This window comes from Gekko japonicus, unplaced genomic scaffold, assembly GCF_001447785.1.
Source record: "Gekko japonicus isolate JY-2015 unplaced genomic scaffold, Gekko_japonicus_V1.1 scaffold1462, whole genome shotgun sequence".
Lineage (NCBI taxonomy): Eukaryota > Metazoa > Chordata > Lepidosauria > Squamata > Gekkonidae > Gekko > Gekko japonicus.
In genome coordinates, this window is record NW_015169821.1 from 255,190 (window position 1) to 275,428 (window position 20,239).

Consider the following 20,239-nt stretch of genomic DNA (forward strand, 5'->3'; position numbering starts at 1 on the left):
TAGTACTAAGTAAGTTAAACCTTCTCTCAAAAGACTACAAGTAGTAGTGCTATCTTAGTCTCCAAGTCAGCCTGAACAAGGAGTAGTTTAGCCCATGTATACATGATGCCAGATTGATATCTTTGAGGCTGTAGGTTCAACTACTCAAGTCTTCTGACCCTGACTGAAGTGAACAAGTCTCTGAACCCTCAGAGTGCTCTTCAGGGGAAGAATCATAGCTCCACCAAAATATCCCCCTGGGATTTCCAGTTAATAAACTAACAGGACTGGGAAAGACCCCTGCTTGAGATCCTGGAGACCTGCCATACCAGAGTAGATCACACAGAGAAGGACTAACACAGAATAAGAGAGTTTTATAATATTCATTGGCAAAAACTCTGCTTTATCAGGTGGTTTCAAATTCATGGGAGTTTCCACTTAGACTATTCATCATAAATTCCAGGCCAGTGTATTTCCTGGTCCCTGCATTTTTAATAAGAAAGACACTGTATATGCCACTGTTCAAACAAATGCAAAGTCCCTCTGCAGAGGTCCTAGGATGCTGTATGTTTTTCATAACTTCTGTGTTCCACACAAGAAAGGGAAGCAGGGATTAAATGAGAGGCAAATTTAATTTTTCCCTGCCTCTTTCCCACAGACAGTTCTTTATAACACAGTGGCATAATAATACAGGATTGCATCCAATCAACTGCCAGTGGAAGGCACTGACACATGCAGGTTTTCCCCATTTCCCCTTTCCTCCAAAAGGTCCATTTGAACCCTGAAAAGAGCCTCTTTCCCACAGACAGTTCTTTATAACACAGTGGCATAATAATACAGGATTGCATCCAATCAACTGCCAGTGGAAGGCACTGACACATGCAGGTTTTCCCCATTTCCCCTTTCCTCCAAAAGGTCCATTTGAACCCTGAAAAGACGCCTTTTTGGTTCAAGTGGATCCAGCAACTCCATCATCTTTCCAGGAGGGTCAAAGGAACAGGAGGGCATGCCTAAACTGGGCACGCCTAAACATATTTGTTTCAAAGGACTCCATCTTGCCCAATTCTGTATGGTCATTCCCATTAAGAAATACCTTCTACTTACTAGACATTGTCTAGGAACAAAGTTATTAAAATATTAGTAACAAACAGAAAGGTTTACATCCTCTACCTAGATCGTAACATTATGCTACTTGTCTGGTTCAAACGAAACAAGATCAACCTTTATTATTTCCCCAAAAAACTCAAAAAGACAAACTAATCCCCACAATACTGTTTTACCACTGGGATAAAATTTGACTGTCAAATAATCTGTATGTACTTATATAATTCAAATACTTACCATCCTTCGCTTCTGATCTATGTCCAAGTTTAATCTAAAACCAGAATTGTTTATATTTATTAAGGCAACACTGCTAATTACAAATTTATTTACTTCATTTATGCTCTGACTTTTTCCCCAATTGGGACGCAGAATGGCTTATATTATTTGCCCCTCTACAATGATCTGGCATGTGTCACCCACCAAGCTATCATGGCAAAGTGGGTATTCGAACTGGGGTCTCCCACATCCTAGTCCGATACTCTGTTAAACCACACTGGAGGTCAGCAACTGCAGCAGTCCTATAAATCTTAACAGACTGAGAAGCTTTCTGGGGCCAATGAGAAGTGGTTTTAAATAACAAGCAACATACTGAAACAGCTGATGACCCAGCCCTAGCCCCTGTCCAAAACAAAGAAAGTATATTTGTGCAGTAGAAAAGAGCAAAAGTCCAGTAGCACCTTAAAGACTAACAAAACATGTGGCAGGGTGTGAGCTTTCCTGAGTCACTTCTCAGTTCTTCAAATACAGCTAGATCCAGTCCATCAGTCCTATTTATTGGAAAGTGGAGCGATTTCAGATTAGCAGGCAAATGACAATAGGAGGCATGATTGGATTAGGTGAGATATCAATTCAGCAATTGATAATGAAGCTCAAAACAATGCATCTACCTGGACTGAACTGAGACCTAGGTTTCCTGTCTCATTACCAATGCTGATTTCTCCACGCCTATTACCCCTCTGCAGTGGGAGGGGGCCTCTTTGTGCGCATGCGCCGTTGGGTGCTTGTGCGCATCCTGTGGAGACTTAAAAAAACCAAACCTCTCCTGACGGGACATGGGCAGGCGCCGGATGCCACGGGATTCCACTGGAAAAGCGACCAGGCGTCCACCCTTGCCCTGCAGTTTCCAGAAACTAGTACCTCCGAGGTACTAGTTTTTTACCGCGCATCTTCGGCGGGAAGCCTCGGGTGAGCCACGGGAGCTCTACGCTTCCCAGATGTGATGCTATGATCGCGCCTGGAAAATCCGCCTATCTTCCATCTCTGTAGCATGGCTAATGTTCCATGTGACCGGGGCCCTAGAATGATGAGCCTGACCTGAGGTTTTCTTGCCTCTAGAAGCCACGGTCCCTGGAGACAGGGGTCCTGAGCAGATGGACAGCGTGGTTTGCCTAACAGTTTAGAAACTTATATAATGGCTTCTTAACTAGGTGGGGTGGAAGACATGCTTTGATGTGATGTAAGAAATGAGCAAAAGTCAAGTACTTACTTTTTTAATAGCAACAATTTGATTTGTGTTTTTGTCTCTTGCTTTGTAAACAGTTGCAAACTGAAGGGAAAAAACAGTAAAATTTCAGTTTTCTAATGATAGAGATAATTAAAGTGTAACTATACTTTATTCAAAATATATAGAATATATTTATTCTATGCCACTTTCCCATCCAAATAGGGCTCCCAAGGCAGCAAACCTCAAAACATTAAAACACACAGGATGACAGCTGGAAATACACAGAGATTCATAGCAGTCAACATACTTCTGGTATAAAGACATGCTTATGTGTTCATCACATAGCTCTACAGTGGGAGAACTACATTGCTAGGGAGAGTTGCTTGAGCTGTCTGTACCGAAAGCTCAAATGCCTCTCTAGAAGATAGATATTTATCTTTCACACCTATAAATACACATACACTTCTAGGTGCTGGCAAAGCTCTTTTAAAATTGCCGGTAACAGAATGTAGGGCAGGGAGGTTTTCGAGGATATTATTAACCAGTTATAAACAAGTTCTTAACTTTTGAAACAGCATAAGACAGAACAAACTTCTGCAGGATAAAGCAATACAGCAAGAACCGCCGAACATTCAGCAAAATACGGGTGGGTGGGAGAGCACTCAGAAAAAAACCTCAGGCTATTACAAGGTGGGGGGTACACGTTGCTACTTTCATGCATAGTGTACTTGGGGAAGTACAGACAAGGGGCAAGAGGGTATTTGTAAAAAATACGCACCCTGTATTTTCATACGCTTCTGCCCCAGTTCGCCCAGAGCCTTGTGCACGCTGCACACCTGCCCCCCCCCCCTTTTCTATCATGCAACCCTCCGACGCTCCGATTTACCTGCCCTTCACCCAGAAAGGCCAACTTTTCGTAGCGCTTGGCTCGCGCTCGCGCGTCCATTCCGGTAACAGAGGAGGGGGGAAGTGAAGGGTGATTTAACACCGTCCCTACAGGAGCTCCAAGCCGCTTCCGGCTTCCTTCCCCGCCCGCCCTCACGTCATGAAAAATCAGCTTGCTGCGCACGCGCCAATCTGTGACCAATGAATTTCCTTCCTTAGGCTTCCGCCCAGACCTTAGCAACCGTCTCTACAATAAAACCAGACACTTCCTGAAAAGAAGCCCCGCCCCTTCTCGTTCTTCGAGCTCCTTCTTCGCAGACGCTCGCCGTGACATTTTATCATAGGCGGAAATGAGGCGAGCTCTGGAACGTTTCCGCTCGTTCCCGGGCAGATTTTGTTTGCCGCTTTGTTAAAGCCGCAGGACCGAGTGTGTGATCTGCGACTGCAGCTTGTAACATCAGAAATAAGTGGGTGCTGCTGCCTGATTAATTTATGGTGGCTGCGGCCGCCTATCCTATTTACCGCCTTGCCTTTCTTGCATCGTGGAAAGTTCCGTGGAGGTTTCCCGTCCAAGTATGATTAGAACGGGTTAGAACAGATAAAAGGAAGTACTTCTTCATCCAAAGAGTGATTAACACATGGAATTCACTGCCACAGGAGGTGGCGGTGGCTACAAGCATGGACGGCTTCAAGAGGGAATTAGATAAACATATGGAGCAGAGATCCATCAGTGGCTATTAGCCACACGTTATAGATAGGAACTCTTGGTCTGGGGCAAGTGATGCACTGTATTCTTGGTGGTGGTGGGGGCAACAGTGGGAGAGCTTCTGGTGTCCTGGGCCTGGCCTCACTGATGGATCTCCTGATGGCATCTGGTATTTTTGGCCACTGTATGACTGAGTGTTAGACTGGATGGGCCGTTGGCCTGATCCAACATTGGGTTCTCTTATGTTCTTCTTGTTCAGTTGCACAGTTGAGTCTGACTCTTTGCGACCGCATGGACCACATCAGGGCGGGTCCTCCTGTCTTCTGTTGTGCTCCGGAGTTTGCTGAATCTCATGTTCCTTGCCTGGATAACACTGTCTAACCATCTCATCCTTTGCCATCCCCTTCTTCTTTGACCTTCAGTCTTTCCTAGCATCAGGGTCTTCTCCAGTGAGTGCTCCCTTCTCATTTGGTGGCCAAATGATTTGAGCTTGTTCTTATATGCTCCTTATATGCGATGGAACAGCTCAGGAGGTTGTTTGTATAAGGGAGTAAAATTGTGGTCAATTGCAATGTTTCTTGCATGTACCATCTTCTTGTTACTGTGTCGGCTTCCACCTTTGCAACCCGCTTTCTAGTTCAGGGGTGGCCAAACTTGCTGAACGTAAGAGCCACATAGAATAAATGTCATGTTTGAGAGCCACAAGACATGAACAAATATTACACGTTTTAATAGGAAATATGCAAATTTGCTTTTTATTAACATTAGACTGCCAAAATAACAACAGCTGTAAAAGCAGATATTGATAATATTTATTTGTCCAGTTATATTTGTTTGCTAATGATATTTAGCTTCCTCAACTGCCCTGCTGGGAGCCGCACAATAAGTGTGAAAGAGCCACAGTTTGGCCACCTGTTAGCCGAATTGCTTTATCTACAGCAATTGGCAAATTTTATATGGGTTCTTGCCAATGTCTACCAAGGTCCAGCTCCCCCCAAGGGTTACCAGTAAAAGGAGTCAAGGCTGGTGTTGTTCAAAATAACTGTCTTTTAGTTAAGAATATATAAATCACATACAAACAACACTGATGCACTCACACATTCAATCAAGTTTCTTAGAAATACAATTAAAATAGTCACTTTTGCATTAGCAGGTAGGGTGATGATGGGAGATACTTATCTGTCCTGAAGCTTGTCAGTTCCAATGAAGAATGGATGGGAAGAAATAGAATCTAGGGAAGTTTATCACACAGCTAGAACCAGCCAGCTTGTGTGGACCATAGAGGCAAGGATTTGGGATAGAAAGCTGGACAAAAGGGGAGTTAAAGCAGACAGGGGGTGTTGCAGGGTGTGTAGCTAGCAAGGGCCAGGTGACTGGTCCTTTTATAGCTGGTTCTTTGGGTGGGTGGCAACTGTGCCAACCTGTGGACCCACCTACCTGTTAGTCCGTCCCAAAACTAATTCTATTGGTTGCGTGCAGTAAGGGGTGGCAACCTAGAGGGTTGGGCAATATTGTAACTTAAGATCTAACTCAAAGGATGGCATCTGGGCAAGTGTGAAACTTGGCGTCAAGGAACCTCCTTGAAGTGCAGATGAAGCTTGGCCATTCTCTGGTCATAAAAGGTCCATCTAGCAGGAAATGCCAATGTGAAATAAAGTAGAGATGCAGAATATGTGACAGCAGACAGTTTCAACAATGGGGGTGCTTCTTCCTTAAGTTGCTGTTTTGCTGACAACAATGGAGATGTGTGCTTTCTCACCAGGCTGATGCTGTGTATCTGAAACCTCATTCACATGTATGCTGATGTATGCACCTTCTATGTGTAGTATCACAACAGGTGATTTATGCAGCTTTCTGAGCCTAGTGTATGTGTGAGCACAGTCCATTTGTGTGTGTGTAGCAGCAAACATAAATCCATAAAGCAAATATCAATCTCAGTCCTTAACACACCCCTGTTCTAGTTTGTGTCATAACAATGCCTTAGGCTGTTTGTTGTTTGTATTGTTTACTGGAGGTTCTTGCCGCCTGATCGATTTTTTAAAGAAAATTTTATAATCTGCCTTGGAGTCTCAGTGAGAAAGGTGGGCTACAAGTGAAGTAAATAAAGTTTCCTTTATGATAAGCTGTTAAGTAAATTAAATGGGTGAAATTATGTGTTGATATAGGTTTGAGAAAAGAACTGATTATGGTAGGGCAAAGCAAACAAATGCAAACAATTACAGCATATTTTACAAAGGCTGGCAAAGTCTCGAAAGTACAAAATTACCTGTGTGGTATCCTTTTAGAACAATAATTTGCACACTAATCTCCCTTATATATAAAAGCCGAATGGTGGTGGCACTTCTCTAGAACATTCCACACACGCCGGAATTGGTTGACGCCCTGGTGTGTCACTCAGAATCTGTCCCTATCCACTGGCTGCATTGCTTGAGTCTCGCCTCCAACATTCTAAACAGTTTGCTGCCCCCCCCCCCATAGCCAGTCAGAACACAGAGGTTATTTGCATATGCAGCCTCATTGCCCTTTGCCTCGGAACACAGAGGTCGTTTGCATATGCGACTTGATTGGCTTTTGCCTCTAACATTCTAAACAGTTTGCTGTTCTGAGGTAAAATGTGTCCAATCTCCAGGTGAGGGCTGGAGATCACTCAGAATTACAACTGCTTTCCAGATGGCAGAGATCAGTTCCCCTGGAGAAAATGGTGGGCTCTGTATCCTTATATGCTGCTGAGGTGGCCCCCGTATGACAGCCAATGTGACATAGCAGTCAGGGCTTCAGAGCACGGGAGAGGCTGCAGGTGTGTGGGGGGTGGAAAGCTGAAGAGTGAGGGGGAAATAAAGGTAGGTTGATGATTGGCTGGGAAGGAGATAGGGTTGCCAACTCCTGGTGGGAAATTCCTGGAGATGTGAGGGATAGAGCCTGGAGAGGGTGAGGTTTCAGGAGGCGTGGGACCTCGGACAGGTACAAAGCCATAGACTCCACCCTCCAAACCAACCAATCTCCAGGTGAGGGCTGTAGATCATTTAGAATTACAACTGTTCTTTAGGTAGTAGAGATCAGTTCCTCTGGAGAAAATGGTGGGCTCAGTGTCATTATACCCGGCTGAGGTCACCACAGCAAATTGACACTGAGTGTCCAAGGCCGGGGCACCCGCCCAGAGCCTCTTTCTAGAGGCCGTTGTATTTATTTCCACAACGGGCCTTTTTCCTAGTGCATCCGCCCAGAGCCTCTTTCTAGAGGCCGTTGTATTTATTTCCACAACTGGCCTTTTCCCTAGTACTTTTATAAGGCTACACTTCATTTGGGAGGAAAATCCAAAATACGGAGTTTATGGCTGTCAGCATTAGTCATTAGACACATTCTAGGAAAACAAGTAGACTGTAGTTAAAAAAATATAGTCCTGTGGCACCATAAAGACTAACTAGTGTGTGATGTGAGCTGCTGTAAATTCTGATTCTCAAGATACATCTGATAAAGTAGGCTAGTCTATGAAAATATATGCCATGATAAACGTGTTGTTTCTAAGACAGGTTTTTTTAGTGAAGCATTGTTTTTGTTGTTCAGTCGCAGTCGAGTCCGACTTTTCGTGACCCTATGGACCAGATCACGGCAGACCTTCCGGTCTTCCGCCGTCCTCTGAAGTTTACTCAATTTCATGTTCGTTACATCTATGACACTGTCTAACCATCTCATCCTTTGCCGTCCCCGTCTTCTTTGTAGAATTGGAGTTCCTCAGCTGGCTGTAGTTTTATTTCTCCAGCAAAATACTTCCATTCCTTTCATTGTATGAAAACATATTTCCTACCTAAAATTATCCTAATGAAAGCAGAACAAAAACTGCTTTCTTGCATTTTTTCATCATTATTCCTAGTCAATGAAATCCTACATAATGGTTTATATTGTTTATTGCTTCCTTTTTGGTGTAACAGCTTCCCACTGAAAAATAAAATCAAGACCACTCACAAATTTGTCTGAGAACTTCACAGACATATTTATAAATTGCTTCTAGAGCATATGACTAATAGGTATCTTGGGCAAGATCTGGAGTTCCTTTCCCATAGCAGGTTGTGCCCAGACATCTTTCACCTTGTTAAGAAATCTATTTGTGATGTCCACTCTACCATTACAGAAACAGGAAGGTGTTCAGAGTCCAGTCCATTGACTTCCAAATGATCAGTAATAGTACTGCTAATCATCTGTGAGTTTATATCCAAAAAGAATGCTATACGTGCACTCTGCTTGATGTTCTTTGTCTCTTCCCCACAGTAGCAAAACAGCAGACTGTGCAGAGACACCTAATACCATAAGGTAAACATATCAATTGCTAGGATAGTGTGCTACGATTTTCCATTCTAATGAATAAGACAGGGATAAGAAATAGATTGGACAACCTTTTACTGCTTTAGTATGCTGGTAGTTTTTTGTACATTCTGCTTATGGTACCCCGTTCAACCTGGACAGCCTCTTTATCTCTATCTCAGAAGTAATTTCCATTGTCACTAGCAGAGATGGAAGAGTTAGAAAAATACGGGAGATATTGCCACACAGCTGGCAATGGAAGCATTCATACCAATCCATCAAACAATTCTTTTCACAAGATAAAAATTTCGGTCACAAAATTAACAACATAAATGTATTACATAATGGTTAGAACTGTGGGGGGCTGCACTTCTATCTTTCATAATGTTCTTCAGTCTAAACTTACATTTTTTTTACACAAATAGGCTGTACTATCAAAAAAAGTTGCACATATGGAAACAACTTAACAAAAGCAAAGCAGCAGCTCATGGATCAATGGCTTGAGAAGTCAGAGTCAACATTCAGAACGAGCCTTACACAATGATAATAATGATAAGCCACGTTCATTCTGGCCTTTCCTAATAATTATAGTTATTACAAACGCAAGTGAGGTGCCTCCCAGAATCTTTTAGTTATACAATCTGTTGCTGCTCTTTGCCAGTGAATTCCTTCATATGCAACATGTAAGTCGGGATGAGTCTTATTTTACACCCTGTTCTGCCAGTCTGTTCTGGGTGTAGCAGTTTTAGCAGTTCTTCCCAGGTGAATACCCCACTGATCCACCCAAAGAAAATAATCCATCCTTTGTACGTACAGATCATAATACTTTATCCTGAAACAAATGCACATAATTTACACATCAGAGCTCATGAGACATTTCTGAGCCCATAAACTACTACCAATATTAACTGGTTGACAATTTTTCAAAAAGGAAGACAATCTAGTAAGTATGTTTGTATGTTGGTGCTGTCTAAAAAGAAAAGCCTCAACACCTTTGCAACTCCAGTCAATCAGAATCAACTAGAGACAGACAGATTTGAGGTAATTCTTGCATATTTTGGAAAATGCAAAATTAGAAATCTAGCAGAGCAACATCTTTTAATCTCTGACCAAGGGAAAATTTAAGATACTGTTCCTTATATATTGCTCCATGAGCCAGCTTCGGTCAGGCTCATTGTAAATGTGTCCTATCAACTTATTCCTAGCCACAGAAACCATTTAATACAATTACTGTGTAGTACACCCAGGCATCATTTGACTACTGCCCCATTGATGTTGCCCAGCTTGAAGTAACTTGCCCTAGTCTAGTTTTGCATTACTGGTATAGTTGTGATTACTTTGATTTTAAACACACAAAAAGGGGGAGGGGGTGACTACCTCTCGGTCAGACAATTTTCCTAAATTTATACTGCACCAGTGTGCTGGGGGGGGGGGCGAAGAGAAGAGATTGGGAGCTCAGTTAGACAGTTAAAAGCCAGTTTAAACCATCTGACCAGATCTTTGGTTTGGATTGTGCGATTCATCAGTGGAAGGCAAATATGGCTCCAGATCCTCCCTTGCTTTCCTCTCCCACCCAGCAGTCTCTCCCGACCCTGGAAAAACCCACTCCTAGGGTTGCAGGACCTGTGCAGGGTAATACAGATCAGTGGGCTGTAGTGAGGAGGGGAAAGGGGGCAAAATTGTCCTTCCTGCATCAGCAGAGTTGCACGGCACTCATCCTCTTCTGCCACCTCACTGCAGCCAAAGACACGGCTATTATTACCTGTGGGTCCCATGACACTGAGAATTGGCTTTGCTGGTAGTGGAAGAAACTGCTGAGGGAAGAGAAAGCAGGGGAGACTCACAATCCTTGTGTGAGCTCTGGATAAGGTCCCTGATATGCTTTAAATATGCTTAAAACCCACATTTTTAGTGCAGTTTCCAGTTTCTTAAGACTTTATTCAAAGAATGCCACTATAAACATCCTAACAGGCGGCAACAATAATTCATGGACTCCCCAGATAGTAACTCTGAAATACTTAAAAGGTCAGAGTCCCATCCAACTGAGGCCAGACTGAGCCCTCACGCATGAAGAAGTTCTGTGACCCCTGCCTTCCCTCCACCCAACACGAGCACACCGGTCCATATGAGGCAGTGTGAAGGAGCACTGAATGGGAGGTTTGTGCTCACCTTCTATATTCCCACCCTGCCTTCCTTTTGTATACCATGCTGGCTGCTTGTACATCAAAGCACAAGTCATTTCTACAGCACAGAAGAGGAAGTGGGGTAGGACAGGCATATAGGAAGTATGCACAAATTCTCATGGCATACCCTTGCTTTGTGTGCAAAGTCATATGCAGAAAATAAGGTCTTCTGTCATTTCTCTATGCAAGGCAACACATGCTCAACTGGATCAGGTCCCAAGGATTCCCAAGTATTTGTTTTACCGAAAACAGAAGGCTGATGAATCTGCAATAAATGTGTTTGTAACAAACTTTAATATGTCCAATAATCACTAACATTGACAAATGCTGTCTTAATGTCATCACCACTCTTAAAACTTGTGTGGGGGGGAGACCCCAAAAGAAGAAGAGTTGGTTTTTATACCCTGCTCTTCACTACCTGAATGAGTCTCAGAGTGGCTTACAATCACCTTCCCTTCCTCACCCCACAACAGGCACCTTGTGAGGTAGGTGGGGCTGAGAGAGCTCTGAGAGAACTGTGACTGACCCAAGGTCACCCAGCTGGCTTCATGTGGGGGAGTGGGGAATCAAACCTGGTTCTCCAGATTAGAGTCCACCGCTCTTTAACCACTATGCCAAACGACACCAAACCAACCCACCTGAAGAACAGAGGTAAAAACCTCACTTTTTACAGCCAGATAGGCATTACAAAAAAAGAGGAAACAGGAAAACTGGCAGTCTGCTGAGATGCAAAAGAAATTTTGCTATCAGAGATCCTGGATTCTTCCTTATTGCCTCAATGAGATATTAAAAATTATAGTACTGAGCATATTAATAAAATAAATTTTAATAGTGTGGTGGCAATAAAGTAGAAATATACTCAGCCAGAACTGTCTTCTTATTTGGGATATATACACTGTTTCAGGCATTTACACCTTTCCATTCCTCATAAAAAAAGGCCTTTAACAAAGCTATTTGCCTACAGACATTTATAACATCCAAAGAATTATAAAGGCCTTTATTGTGAATAGAATAATTGGTTGTTCAGCAGTAGCTAATAGTCTGGTCTTCTGTATTATTCCGGACCTCCACGCTGTAAAAGAAAATATTATATATTAATCTTTTAATCAGTATATATTCCTATGTATTTAATTATAATTTGGGCTTTCTTTGCACTTGTTAACCCACTGATATAATGCTTAAGTTCAAGAGGAATACAGAACCACACAAAATCATGTGTCACCATTTGGATCTTTCCTCCATCTGTTGTTTATGGGTCTTGGTAGATTTAGGGTAGCCTGTCCATCCCACTCTGCCACCCAGAAGTGTTCGTTTGATTCCCTAGGACAGTGGTACTCACTCCACAGATCACAAAGAGCCACATCCACCATCAACCAAAAAAGCCTATGCATTGTGCTCAAAGTTATTCAATAGGTCTGGTTGACTGAACTGAGGCTATTATACTTGGGTCATGTCCTGAGAAGACAAGACTCACTGGAAAAGACAATAATGCTAAGAAAAGTTGAAGTCAATAGGAAAAGAGGAAGACTCAACATAAGATGGACTGACTCACTAAAGGAAGTCATGGCCTTCCGTTGACCTGAGCAAGGCTGTAGAATGCCTTGGAGATCATTAATTCATACCATTGACGTAAGTCAGAAGCGATTTGATAGCACATAACATGCAAAGGTAGAAACCTGGGCAGCAGAAGGTGCCGTAACTTAATTTTACTTCAGTGTGCACTTTAAAAGCACAGCCTGGCTCACAAGGTGTCATTGTTTTCCCTCGCATACCAGCTTAGTGCAAAGAGCTCTACCACAGTTCAGTGGCACAAAGCTGCCCAGACTTTGCATATCATTCCTAGAGGCAGAACAAAACCGTATTCCACCCCAACTGCATGCACTACATGACACAAGAGGGTGACCCCAGTCTCCCCTGTCACTGCAAAGGCTCCTGAAGTGCATGTCTCAGATTATGAACTGCTTCACTGGCAGCCTTGTAAACATTAGGATTGTAAACAGCCAGATGCACCTGCACAATTTCTACTTGTCAGGCAACTCTTAGAACCAGTTTGGTGTAGTGGTTAAGTGTGCAGACTCTAATCTGGGAGAACCGGGTTTGATTCCCCACTCCTCCACATGCAGCTACTGGGTGACCTTGGGTCAGCCACAGTATTGCACAGCTGTTCTCTTGAGCAGTTCTCTGAGAGGTTTCTCAGCCCCACCTGCTTCACAGGGTGTCTGTTGTGGGGAGAGGAAGGGTAAGAGATTGCAAACCACTCTGAGTGAAGGGCGGGCTATAAATCCAATATCTTCTTCTACTCTCCTTCTTAAAGGCACAGGAGGCACCAGCAGACAAAAGGTGAGCATTCTTAGTAAGACATCACAGAGGCTGCAATCCTTAGAAAAAGCTCCTGGGAGTAAGTCCCATGGCATAAAATGGGAGTTCCTTCCAAGGAGACGTACTTAGGATTGGCTCCTGAAGAACTGTGTTCAAGATAATCTGAGAACAGACTCTCTAGTTTCTGGCCAAGAAACTTTCCATGTTAAGCCACAATCCAGTAAAGAGTTAAGAATATTTTTGTGAATATTTTTGTCTCTTGAGTTAATTGTAGGTTTGGTTTTGGATTTGTGAGGATTAGCTGCCAACTCTTCATAAAGAGAAGAAAGCTCTCTGCAGCAAATGTTGAGGGAAGAAAGGCAGACAGGCACATACAGCATACAATAAGTTAAGGCTTCGTTTGTGTCAGACTTATTTATTTATTTATTTATTAGATTTTTACCCTGCCCTTCCAGCAGAGCCGGCTCAGGGCAGCTTACACAACCAGTATAAAACACTGCAAAATGTGACAATAAAAACTACAATATAAAAACCATCAATACACAGTTTAAAACTATAAATATTACAACATATTAAAGTGCTAGTGTTCAATCCTCGGCGTACAGTCAGCTTCTTGATATTCCCCAAATTTCCGGGTGGTCCGCTCGAGCTGTAATTGTGGGACCCAGATGGTCGGGCTTGCTCTTCATAGGCTGTCAGATAACAATGGTGGCAGTGGTGGTGGCGGCTCCAAAAGCCTGGCGGAAGAGCTCCGTTTTACAGGCCCTGCGGAACTGTCCCGCAGGTCCCTGATCTCCTCTGGGAGCTCATTCCACCAGAGTGGAGCCGCCACCGAGAAAGTCCTGGCCCTAGTTATCACTAGCCTGGCCTCCTTGATGTTCGGGAGGACCAACCGATTCCCGACTGCAGTGCTCTCTGGGGGGAAAGGCAGTCCCTCAGGTATGAAGGTCCCTGGCCATAAAAGGCTTTAAAGGTGATAACCAGCACCTTGAACCAGATCCGGTATGCTATAGGCATCCAGTGCAGTGCTTTAAGGGTGGGCTGGATGTGTTCCCACACAGGAAGACACAACAGCAGCCTCGCCACTGCATTCTACACTAGCTGCAGCTTCTGGATCTGGGACAAGGGCAGCCCCATGTAGAGGGCATTACAGTAATCCAATCTCGAGGTGACCAATGCGTGGATCACTGTTGGCAAGTCGTTGCGTTCAAGGAAGGGAACCAACTGCCTAATCAGCCTGAGGTGGTAGAAGGCCGACTTGGCAGTGGCTGCTACCTGGGCCTCCATTGTTAAGGAGATGTCTAGGAGCACTCCCAAGCTCCTAACCTCCAGCGCAGGCACCAGTGGCGCCCCATCGAAGATCGGGAGTGGGATCCCTACCCCCGGACTGCTCCGACTCGGGCACAGGACCTCCGTCTTTGTCGGATTCAATTTCAGCCGGCACAGCCTAAGCCAATCAGCCACGGCTTAGTCAGCCTTCTACAGGGTAATAAAACGTCTGACACAAATGAAGCCTCAACATACCTGTAACATTATACACGCCTGCCTCTTTTCTCACTTCCACCATGAATAACAGAGAGAGAGAGAGATTAAACAGCAGAGGGGGTGGACAGAAGAGTTTGGTTTGGTGGTTTTCCTCAGGATAGAGCTGAGTGAACGTGCTCAGCAACAATCTGCTGCCTACCTGGGCTCTGTGAGCATCACAGCTAAGTAAAAGGGATGAGTCCTGGGAACAAATCAGAAAGGGGGAGGGAAAGAATTAAGATGAGAGCACCCAAGCAGCAAAGTGGTGCCCATGCATGCTGGAGTCCAGTCAGTTGTGTCTGCAGCAATTTGTAAGACAGTTCCACCAGCCTGAGGCTACAAGCCCCAGCTAGCTACAACAAGCACTGCTGAGAAGTGCACTGAAATCAGGGACAAAGAAAGTTCTACCAAGATGAAGCATTATTGGAAACCCTCTTTGCTATCTGCTACAGCTGCAGGTATGCTAGCATCGCCCTGACTCACTTGCTATCAACTCATGGGGGCTTCCTCTTATCTTCTGTCCCATCACTTTCTCCCTCTATCTCGCAAAGTTTCAGAAGAGCCATTGGTGACAAGACAGAAAGAACCATATGCAGCTCGCGAGCTGTGGAGTGCGTATCACTGTCCTGTGGTACAAGCCATGGAAAAGTAGCAAAAGGCCAGCATTTTGCAACCTCCTCCCCAAAAGACTGCAATCTGGTACCAGGTTAAAGAAAAAGAAAATTAATACGCCTGACAGCTGACGGAGCAGCAATAGAGCAGAAGGGGCTATTTAAAGCAAATGATAACTGTAGATATATGCCTTAATGGCTGTAAACTGGACATGAACACATTTCTGTTACTGTTTCTGAATGTATATATTCTCCTTTTTAGCTTAGCAACCACAAAACATAATTTAAAACAATAACCTAAAAATAATGTACTTCATTTGCAGCCACCTCCAGAATGCTCTAATAATTACATCAATTTACCATTGAAACGGGAAGTGAAATTTCCTCAGCCAATTGAACTAAATGGAGGAACCCATGTAGTGGTTTATAGTTCTATATTGTTCTAGCTGTATATCTTCCACTAATACTCCCTTTGTTTTTTGTTTTGTTTTTTTAAAAAAATTATTAGTTTTTACACACTAAAAAGAAAAACAACAACTAGAAACAAAGAAAGACTAACACAGAACAAACATGGAACTTGTACTCATTATAACTGCTTAAATCTTACATAAGTAGAATCATTCTTTTATGCACCTAAACCAATTTAACCATTTGAAGTATAGAGCTATCTTCCACTAATACTCCCTTTGTGAAGGATTACCTACATAATTTTGAGTATGCACCCTCAACCAATAGCATACAGATAGATAGCCTACCAACTTGGGGACTGGGAAGAATATTGAGCCAACTTTTATTGCATGCAGAAGCTTTTACAAGCAGTCACAACGAGACACAATAATCTCTACTTGCAAAATTACCCTCTAATTCAGAGAAATAGTTACAAGACAGGACTGTAAGCATAAACAAGAGCTAGTAATTTATTATGTAGAGGAGCCATGTCAAAGTTGTAAAGAGATAATAAATACCAAAGGAAGCTACAAATATTCTGGAACTTACTTGGATGTATTCCATCTCTTCAACTGACACAGGTTTCCTCCGGTATTTTGTAGGTAAAGTCCGTACTAGTTCTGCAGTGTCTGGCGTGCCTTGTGCTCTACTAATGGATGAAATATTTTGATAGGATGGCGGCTGACCTCCTAGAGACCTTTGTGAGGCTGAAGGATGGAGCGGAGGCACCCTTGATTCTAAAGATTCCTGCACTGAAAGACCAACAAAATAGATCCAAAACCATCTGTATTAGCACAAATATTTCAGACATCCCAGATTATGCAACTCATTATTAAAAGGCATACATCAAGAAATAAAACATTGACCAAGATATTGAGATGATCCTTGAGAGAACTGGGGTTCTAAGTTCCAAAAACACTGGAAGAATTCCCAGCATGAACACCAAAACACAGCATGGATTTTCTGAAGATAATGCCAAATCCACAGAATCGAATGATGTGTTAAAGGTATTTCAAGGGCTCAGGAAAGGGCTTTTTAAAAAGCATACAATGTTAGGCAGGGCCTAAGGTTGCAAATTATAGACTTGAGAAGATACATTGGCCATAAATTTTATTAGATCTCCACCTCTGACAGTTCTAAATAGAGGGCCTCTACAGAAATCTTCAAGGGACAAAAGATCAAATGCTTATTGCCATTTATTATAAGAGCAGCACTATATGAATTAATGTTCTGATCACCAGCATTATTCACAGTATAGGAAACATATACTGCACTTCTGTTATTGTCTGTCCAGAATTGCCTGAAGGGGTAGTGATGTGCTGCAAAAAAAAATTCACTTCTCCAGTGCTTGGAATGGCACCTCCAAAGTAACAGCAAATATTAGTTCAAAATTATTTCAATCCTAAACCAGAAAGCAAGCTTGAAATCCTGAATCAGGCTTTTAACTAAAGGTTTATCTTTCTCAGCTTTTTGAGCCTGCTTATAGGCTGAGGACTCTTTTACCAGTACCATTTTAGACTACTAAATGTTTTATGCCATTTTAATACTATGGCTGTTTTTTAATGGTTTGTTAATTTCAATGATTTTATCATTTTATACTTTGTGAGCCACCTAGAGCAGGTCTCTGGAAAGGCAACAAATAAACTTTCTAAATAAAGACATAAATGTATTTATTTACTGAAAATGTTCATACACCCCATTTTTCTCTCAACATTGTCAGGACCCACAGTAGGTAACAACAACAAATATGATATAAAAATAAATATATATTAAAATGCATTATACAATTATGCCAGAGCTCCCAAATATAAGCTCTCTTAAATAACTATTTTACAGCTTTGCTTCCAGGAGGCTGTTCCACAGCATCAGGGCAGCAACAAAATGGCTCAAGCCATAACAAACTATATTCTCAAGAGAGGGGGACTGCTAGGAGACTCACAACTACCATAAAGGCCCATATCACAAGAGACAATTCTTGAAGCGAGGGCTTTAAAGGTAACCAGCAACATCTTAAATAGGATCCACAAACAAAGAGGCAGCCAGTGAAGAGACTCTAGGACCAATGTAATTTAGTTCTAATGGGCAGCCCCCAGTAGGTAACAAATGGGCTGTTATATTTTGCACCAGCTGAAATTTTCAAATGATGTTCAAGGGCAGCTTCATGTACAGTGTATGGCAGTAATCTAGCCTTCAGGTTACCATAGTATGGATCAGCAACAGTGAAGAAACTCTCAATAAATAAAGACATTCTACCAGCCAACATCACCTTTGTTTTGCCTGGATTCAGTTTCAGTTGACCACCACACTGAGGCACTGGCAGTGCCTGCTGATTTAGTCAAAGTGAGCATACCAATGACATCCCATTTCAAAACTGCCATTGGTACTCAAAAATGTTATCTAATACAAGTATGTTTACAAAAGAGATACTTACTTATAGGTTTGGGGATATTTGTTCTGTCTGGAAACTTAATCAAGGGTGTATGTGGCTTTACTACCTAAAGAGGAAACAAGTGAAAGGAAATGGAAGATACATGAGGAAGGTAAGACAGTAATAGATGTATGAGATAAAATGTTTCTTGCCAAAGATGAAATCCAGCAAATACTGATGCTTTGCTTTCTAGTCCTTTTAATGTGTATTACAGGACTGATCAACACAGCTCTTGGAATGCAAAACCAGCAAACACATCTGAGTACACTACCATTTCTGCAGAACTGACTTACAAAAGGTAAAGATTTCAATGTATTCCTAAATTATCTCCAGAGGAAAAAAACCCATGTCAATTCATCTGCTAAGGATGCCCAGAAATAAATCCAGTGGTGGTGCTGGGCTCATTCTTGTACTATTCAAGGACAGAGATTAGCCGCATGGATGGCTAGCTAGCATTAAAGCGTAGCCTCCAATGGTCACACTGAATCATTAACACAGATTTCCCCCAAAATCTTTCCCTTTTTATCTTTCAACCCAGTTTCTGTTTCAAGGAGGCAACGGAGCGATTACATTACATCACACCCTCTTCCACCAAGGAATTTATTATGACACTTTCCTATCCTGGGCAGAGGAAGGGAAGGAAAACTAAGACGGACCTAGCCATCCTCCCTCCGCCCTAGTCATGGCCCCGGCTACAGCCCACACAAAAGCTGCTATGTGTGTGGACAGCACCCCAACAGGAAAAATGCAAGTTCAATAGCTGCTTAACGTGGTGAACTTCTGCGAAGTGACAAAGGAAAACACTGTCGAAGTCCTTGGGCACCAGCCTTGCAGAAACTACCCTCCCCAGGGCTGTCCTAGGCAAGGAGGGGACACTGGCTGTCAAAATAGGGTCCTCATTAAGCAAACAACGACTCCAGGATACGATCTCGCGCCTTTCTGCGAATCCGCCGGGGGAAAACAGCCTCTTTGCGGAGAGGCCCCAGCTCGGCCCCCACCTCCCGCACTCAGTCGGCCGGCCAACCGAACCGCTTCTCCCCACCGCCGCCACCTTTGGCCATGCAAGCCCCCGCAGCGTCCTCCTGCAGAGTTTTCCCTCCCTCCAAGGACACTGGCCGCAGCAGCACTTCCCACCCGCTAATCGCTCCGTCTCCAAACCCAGGCCTCGACACGCTCGCCCCGGCCTGGCGCACAGGCGGCACGATCTACCGCTCCGGAGGCGCCTTGCCTGACCTACCTGAACGACCCTAGTGGCGGCCGCCATCTTACTGCCCATGGTGACCCTCGGTCCAGGCCGGGGAAAGGGCGCATCCGGGCTGGGCCTTGCGGGAGGGAGGGGGCGTGGATCTCGCCAAGCCCCGCCCGGCGAAGGGCGTGACTTTGCCTAGAGAGAATACCTGGGCGCTGACTTGACAGAGCGAGGGGCGTGGCCAGAGTAGGAAGCACCTCCTCCAGCCTGGAAAACGGGACTTCAGGAAGCCGGGGGTGGGGCGAGAAGGGGGATGCGAACTAGAGCTGGCAAGTTACGTTTTCGCCTCCCACTCCGCAGCTCCCTTGAAGTCTGCAGTGAGTGTTAAGGCACACATTCAAGAGCCATTGCATTGCGAGCGTGAGTTTACAGTGACTGGGGCTGTTGTAGGTGTATTAAAGGAGTTTGACACTGGGATTTAAAATTTGGGGGAGTAAGCTGAGCAGCATATGGTAAGTAGTGACATAACCTGCCCCTCTACATCAGTTTTACTTGTGTTCACAATGTGGCAGGTAGCATCTTTTTGCAGATTTATAGTGATACCCTATTAGTAGCAGAAGTAGAATCCCACCACATGAGATTTACATATGCAGCACATGGAAGAAGGCAGGTTAATGTTTGTTTTTCCTACTATCTACTAGGGTTTCCAGTTCTGGGTGTGGAAATATTTGGAAATTTGGGGTTGGGGCGCTAAGAGACCTCATCAGTGTACAGTGCTATACAGGCCATCCTCCAAAGCAGCCATTTTCTCCAGGGGAACTGATCACTGTTAGCAACTCTATCCCAACCATGTAGAAAACCTCAATGAAAGCTTTTAAACAGCAATTTACCCCTCTACCAACTCACATTAAAGTGGAAGAATTGATAGTTACACCCTTCTGTAATTTCATTTTAATAGAACATACCTTAAAAGTAGCAAAATGCATTAATAAAAAAGGCATGTTTTTCTTCTTATAACACAAAAAAGGTTTTTATTTAGAATACCAAGCATGTGAATCACCCCACCATCATTAAAAAGCTAATCCCTGTTGATAAATTCACTTTCTTCACCTACATATATA

The 20,239-nt window shown here is 43.5% G+C and overlaps 2 protein-coding genes across 2 annotated transcripts in view; both read right to left on the reverse strand.

The window, feature by feature from the left end:
* The window catches only part of CDK7 (cyclin-dependent kinase 7), a 21,920-nt gene extending 18,381 nt beyond the window's left edge, over positions 1-3,539 (reverse strand). Inside the window, exons 1-5 of the mRNA XM_015417210.1 lie at positions 3,414-3,539; positions 2,570-2,629; positions 1,263-1,354; positions 322-332; positions 278-282 (exon numbers count right to left, since the gene is read on the reverse strand). Of these exons, the coding sequence (XP_015272696.1) occupies positions 278-282; positions 322-332; positions 1,263-1,354; positions 2,570-2,629; positions 3,414-3,473 (228 nt within the window). The 5' untranslated portion in view covers positions 3,474-3,539. The remainder of the gene's footprint in view (positions 1-277; positions 283-321; positions 333-1,262; positions 1,355-2,569; positions 2,630-3,413) is intronic.
* Positions 3,540-11,159: 7,620 nt separating this feature from the next.
* Positions 11,160-19,273, reverse strand: MRPS36 (mitochondrial ribosomal protein S36). The gene is made up of 4 exons (XM_015417211.1): positions 19,167-19,273; positions 17,933-17,996; positions 16,051-16,253; positions 11,160-11,672 (listed from the first exon to the last, which is right to left on the reverse strand). The coding sequence occupies exons 1-4, from the start codon at positions 19,203-19,205 to the stop codon at positions 11,655-11,657; spliced, it is 324 nt and encodes a 107-aa protein (XP_015272697.1). The 5' UTR covers positions 19,206-19,273; the 3' UTR covers positions 11,160-11,654.
* Positions 19,274-20,239: the final 966 nt, after the last annotated feature.

Excerpts from the sequence above, each read along its gene's own strand:
- MRPS36 (XM_015417211.1), bottom strand. The coding sequence starts at position 19,205 with ATGGGCAGTAAGATGGCGGCCGCCACTAGGGTCGTTCAG. Across the intron at positions 17,997-19,166 it reads CCGCCACTAGGGTCGTTCAG|GTAGTAAAGCCACATACACC; the intron begins GTAGGTCAGGCA and ends TTTCCTCTTTAG. Across the intron at positions 16,254-17,932 it reads AAATATCCCCAAACCTATAA|TGCAGGAATCTTTAGAATCA; the intron begins GTAAGTATCTCT and ends TTGGTCTTTCAG.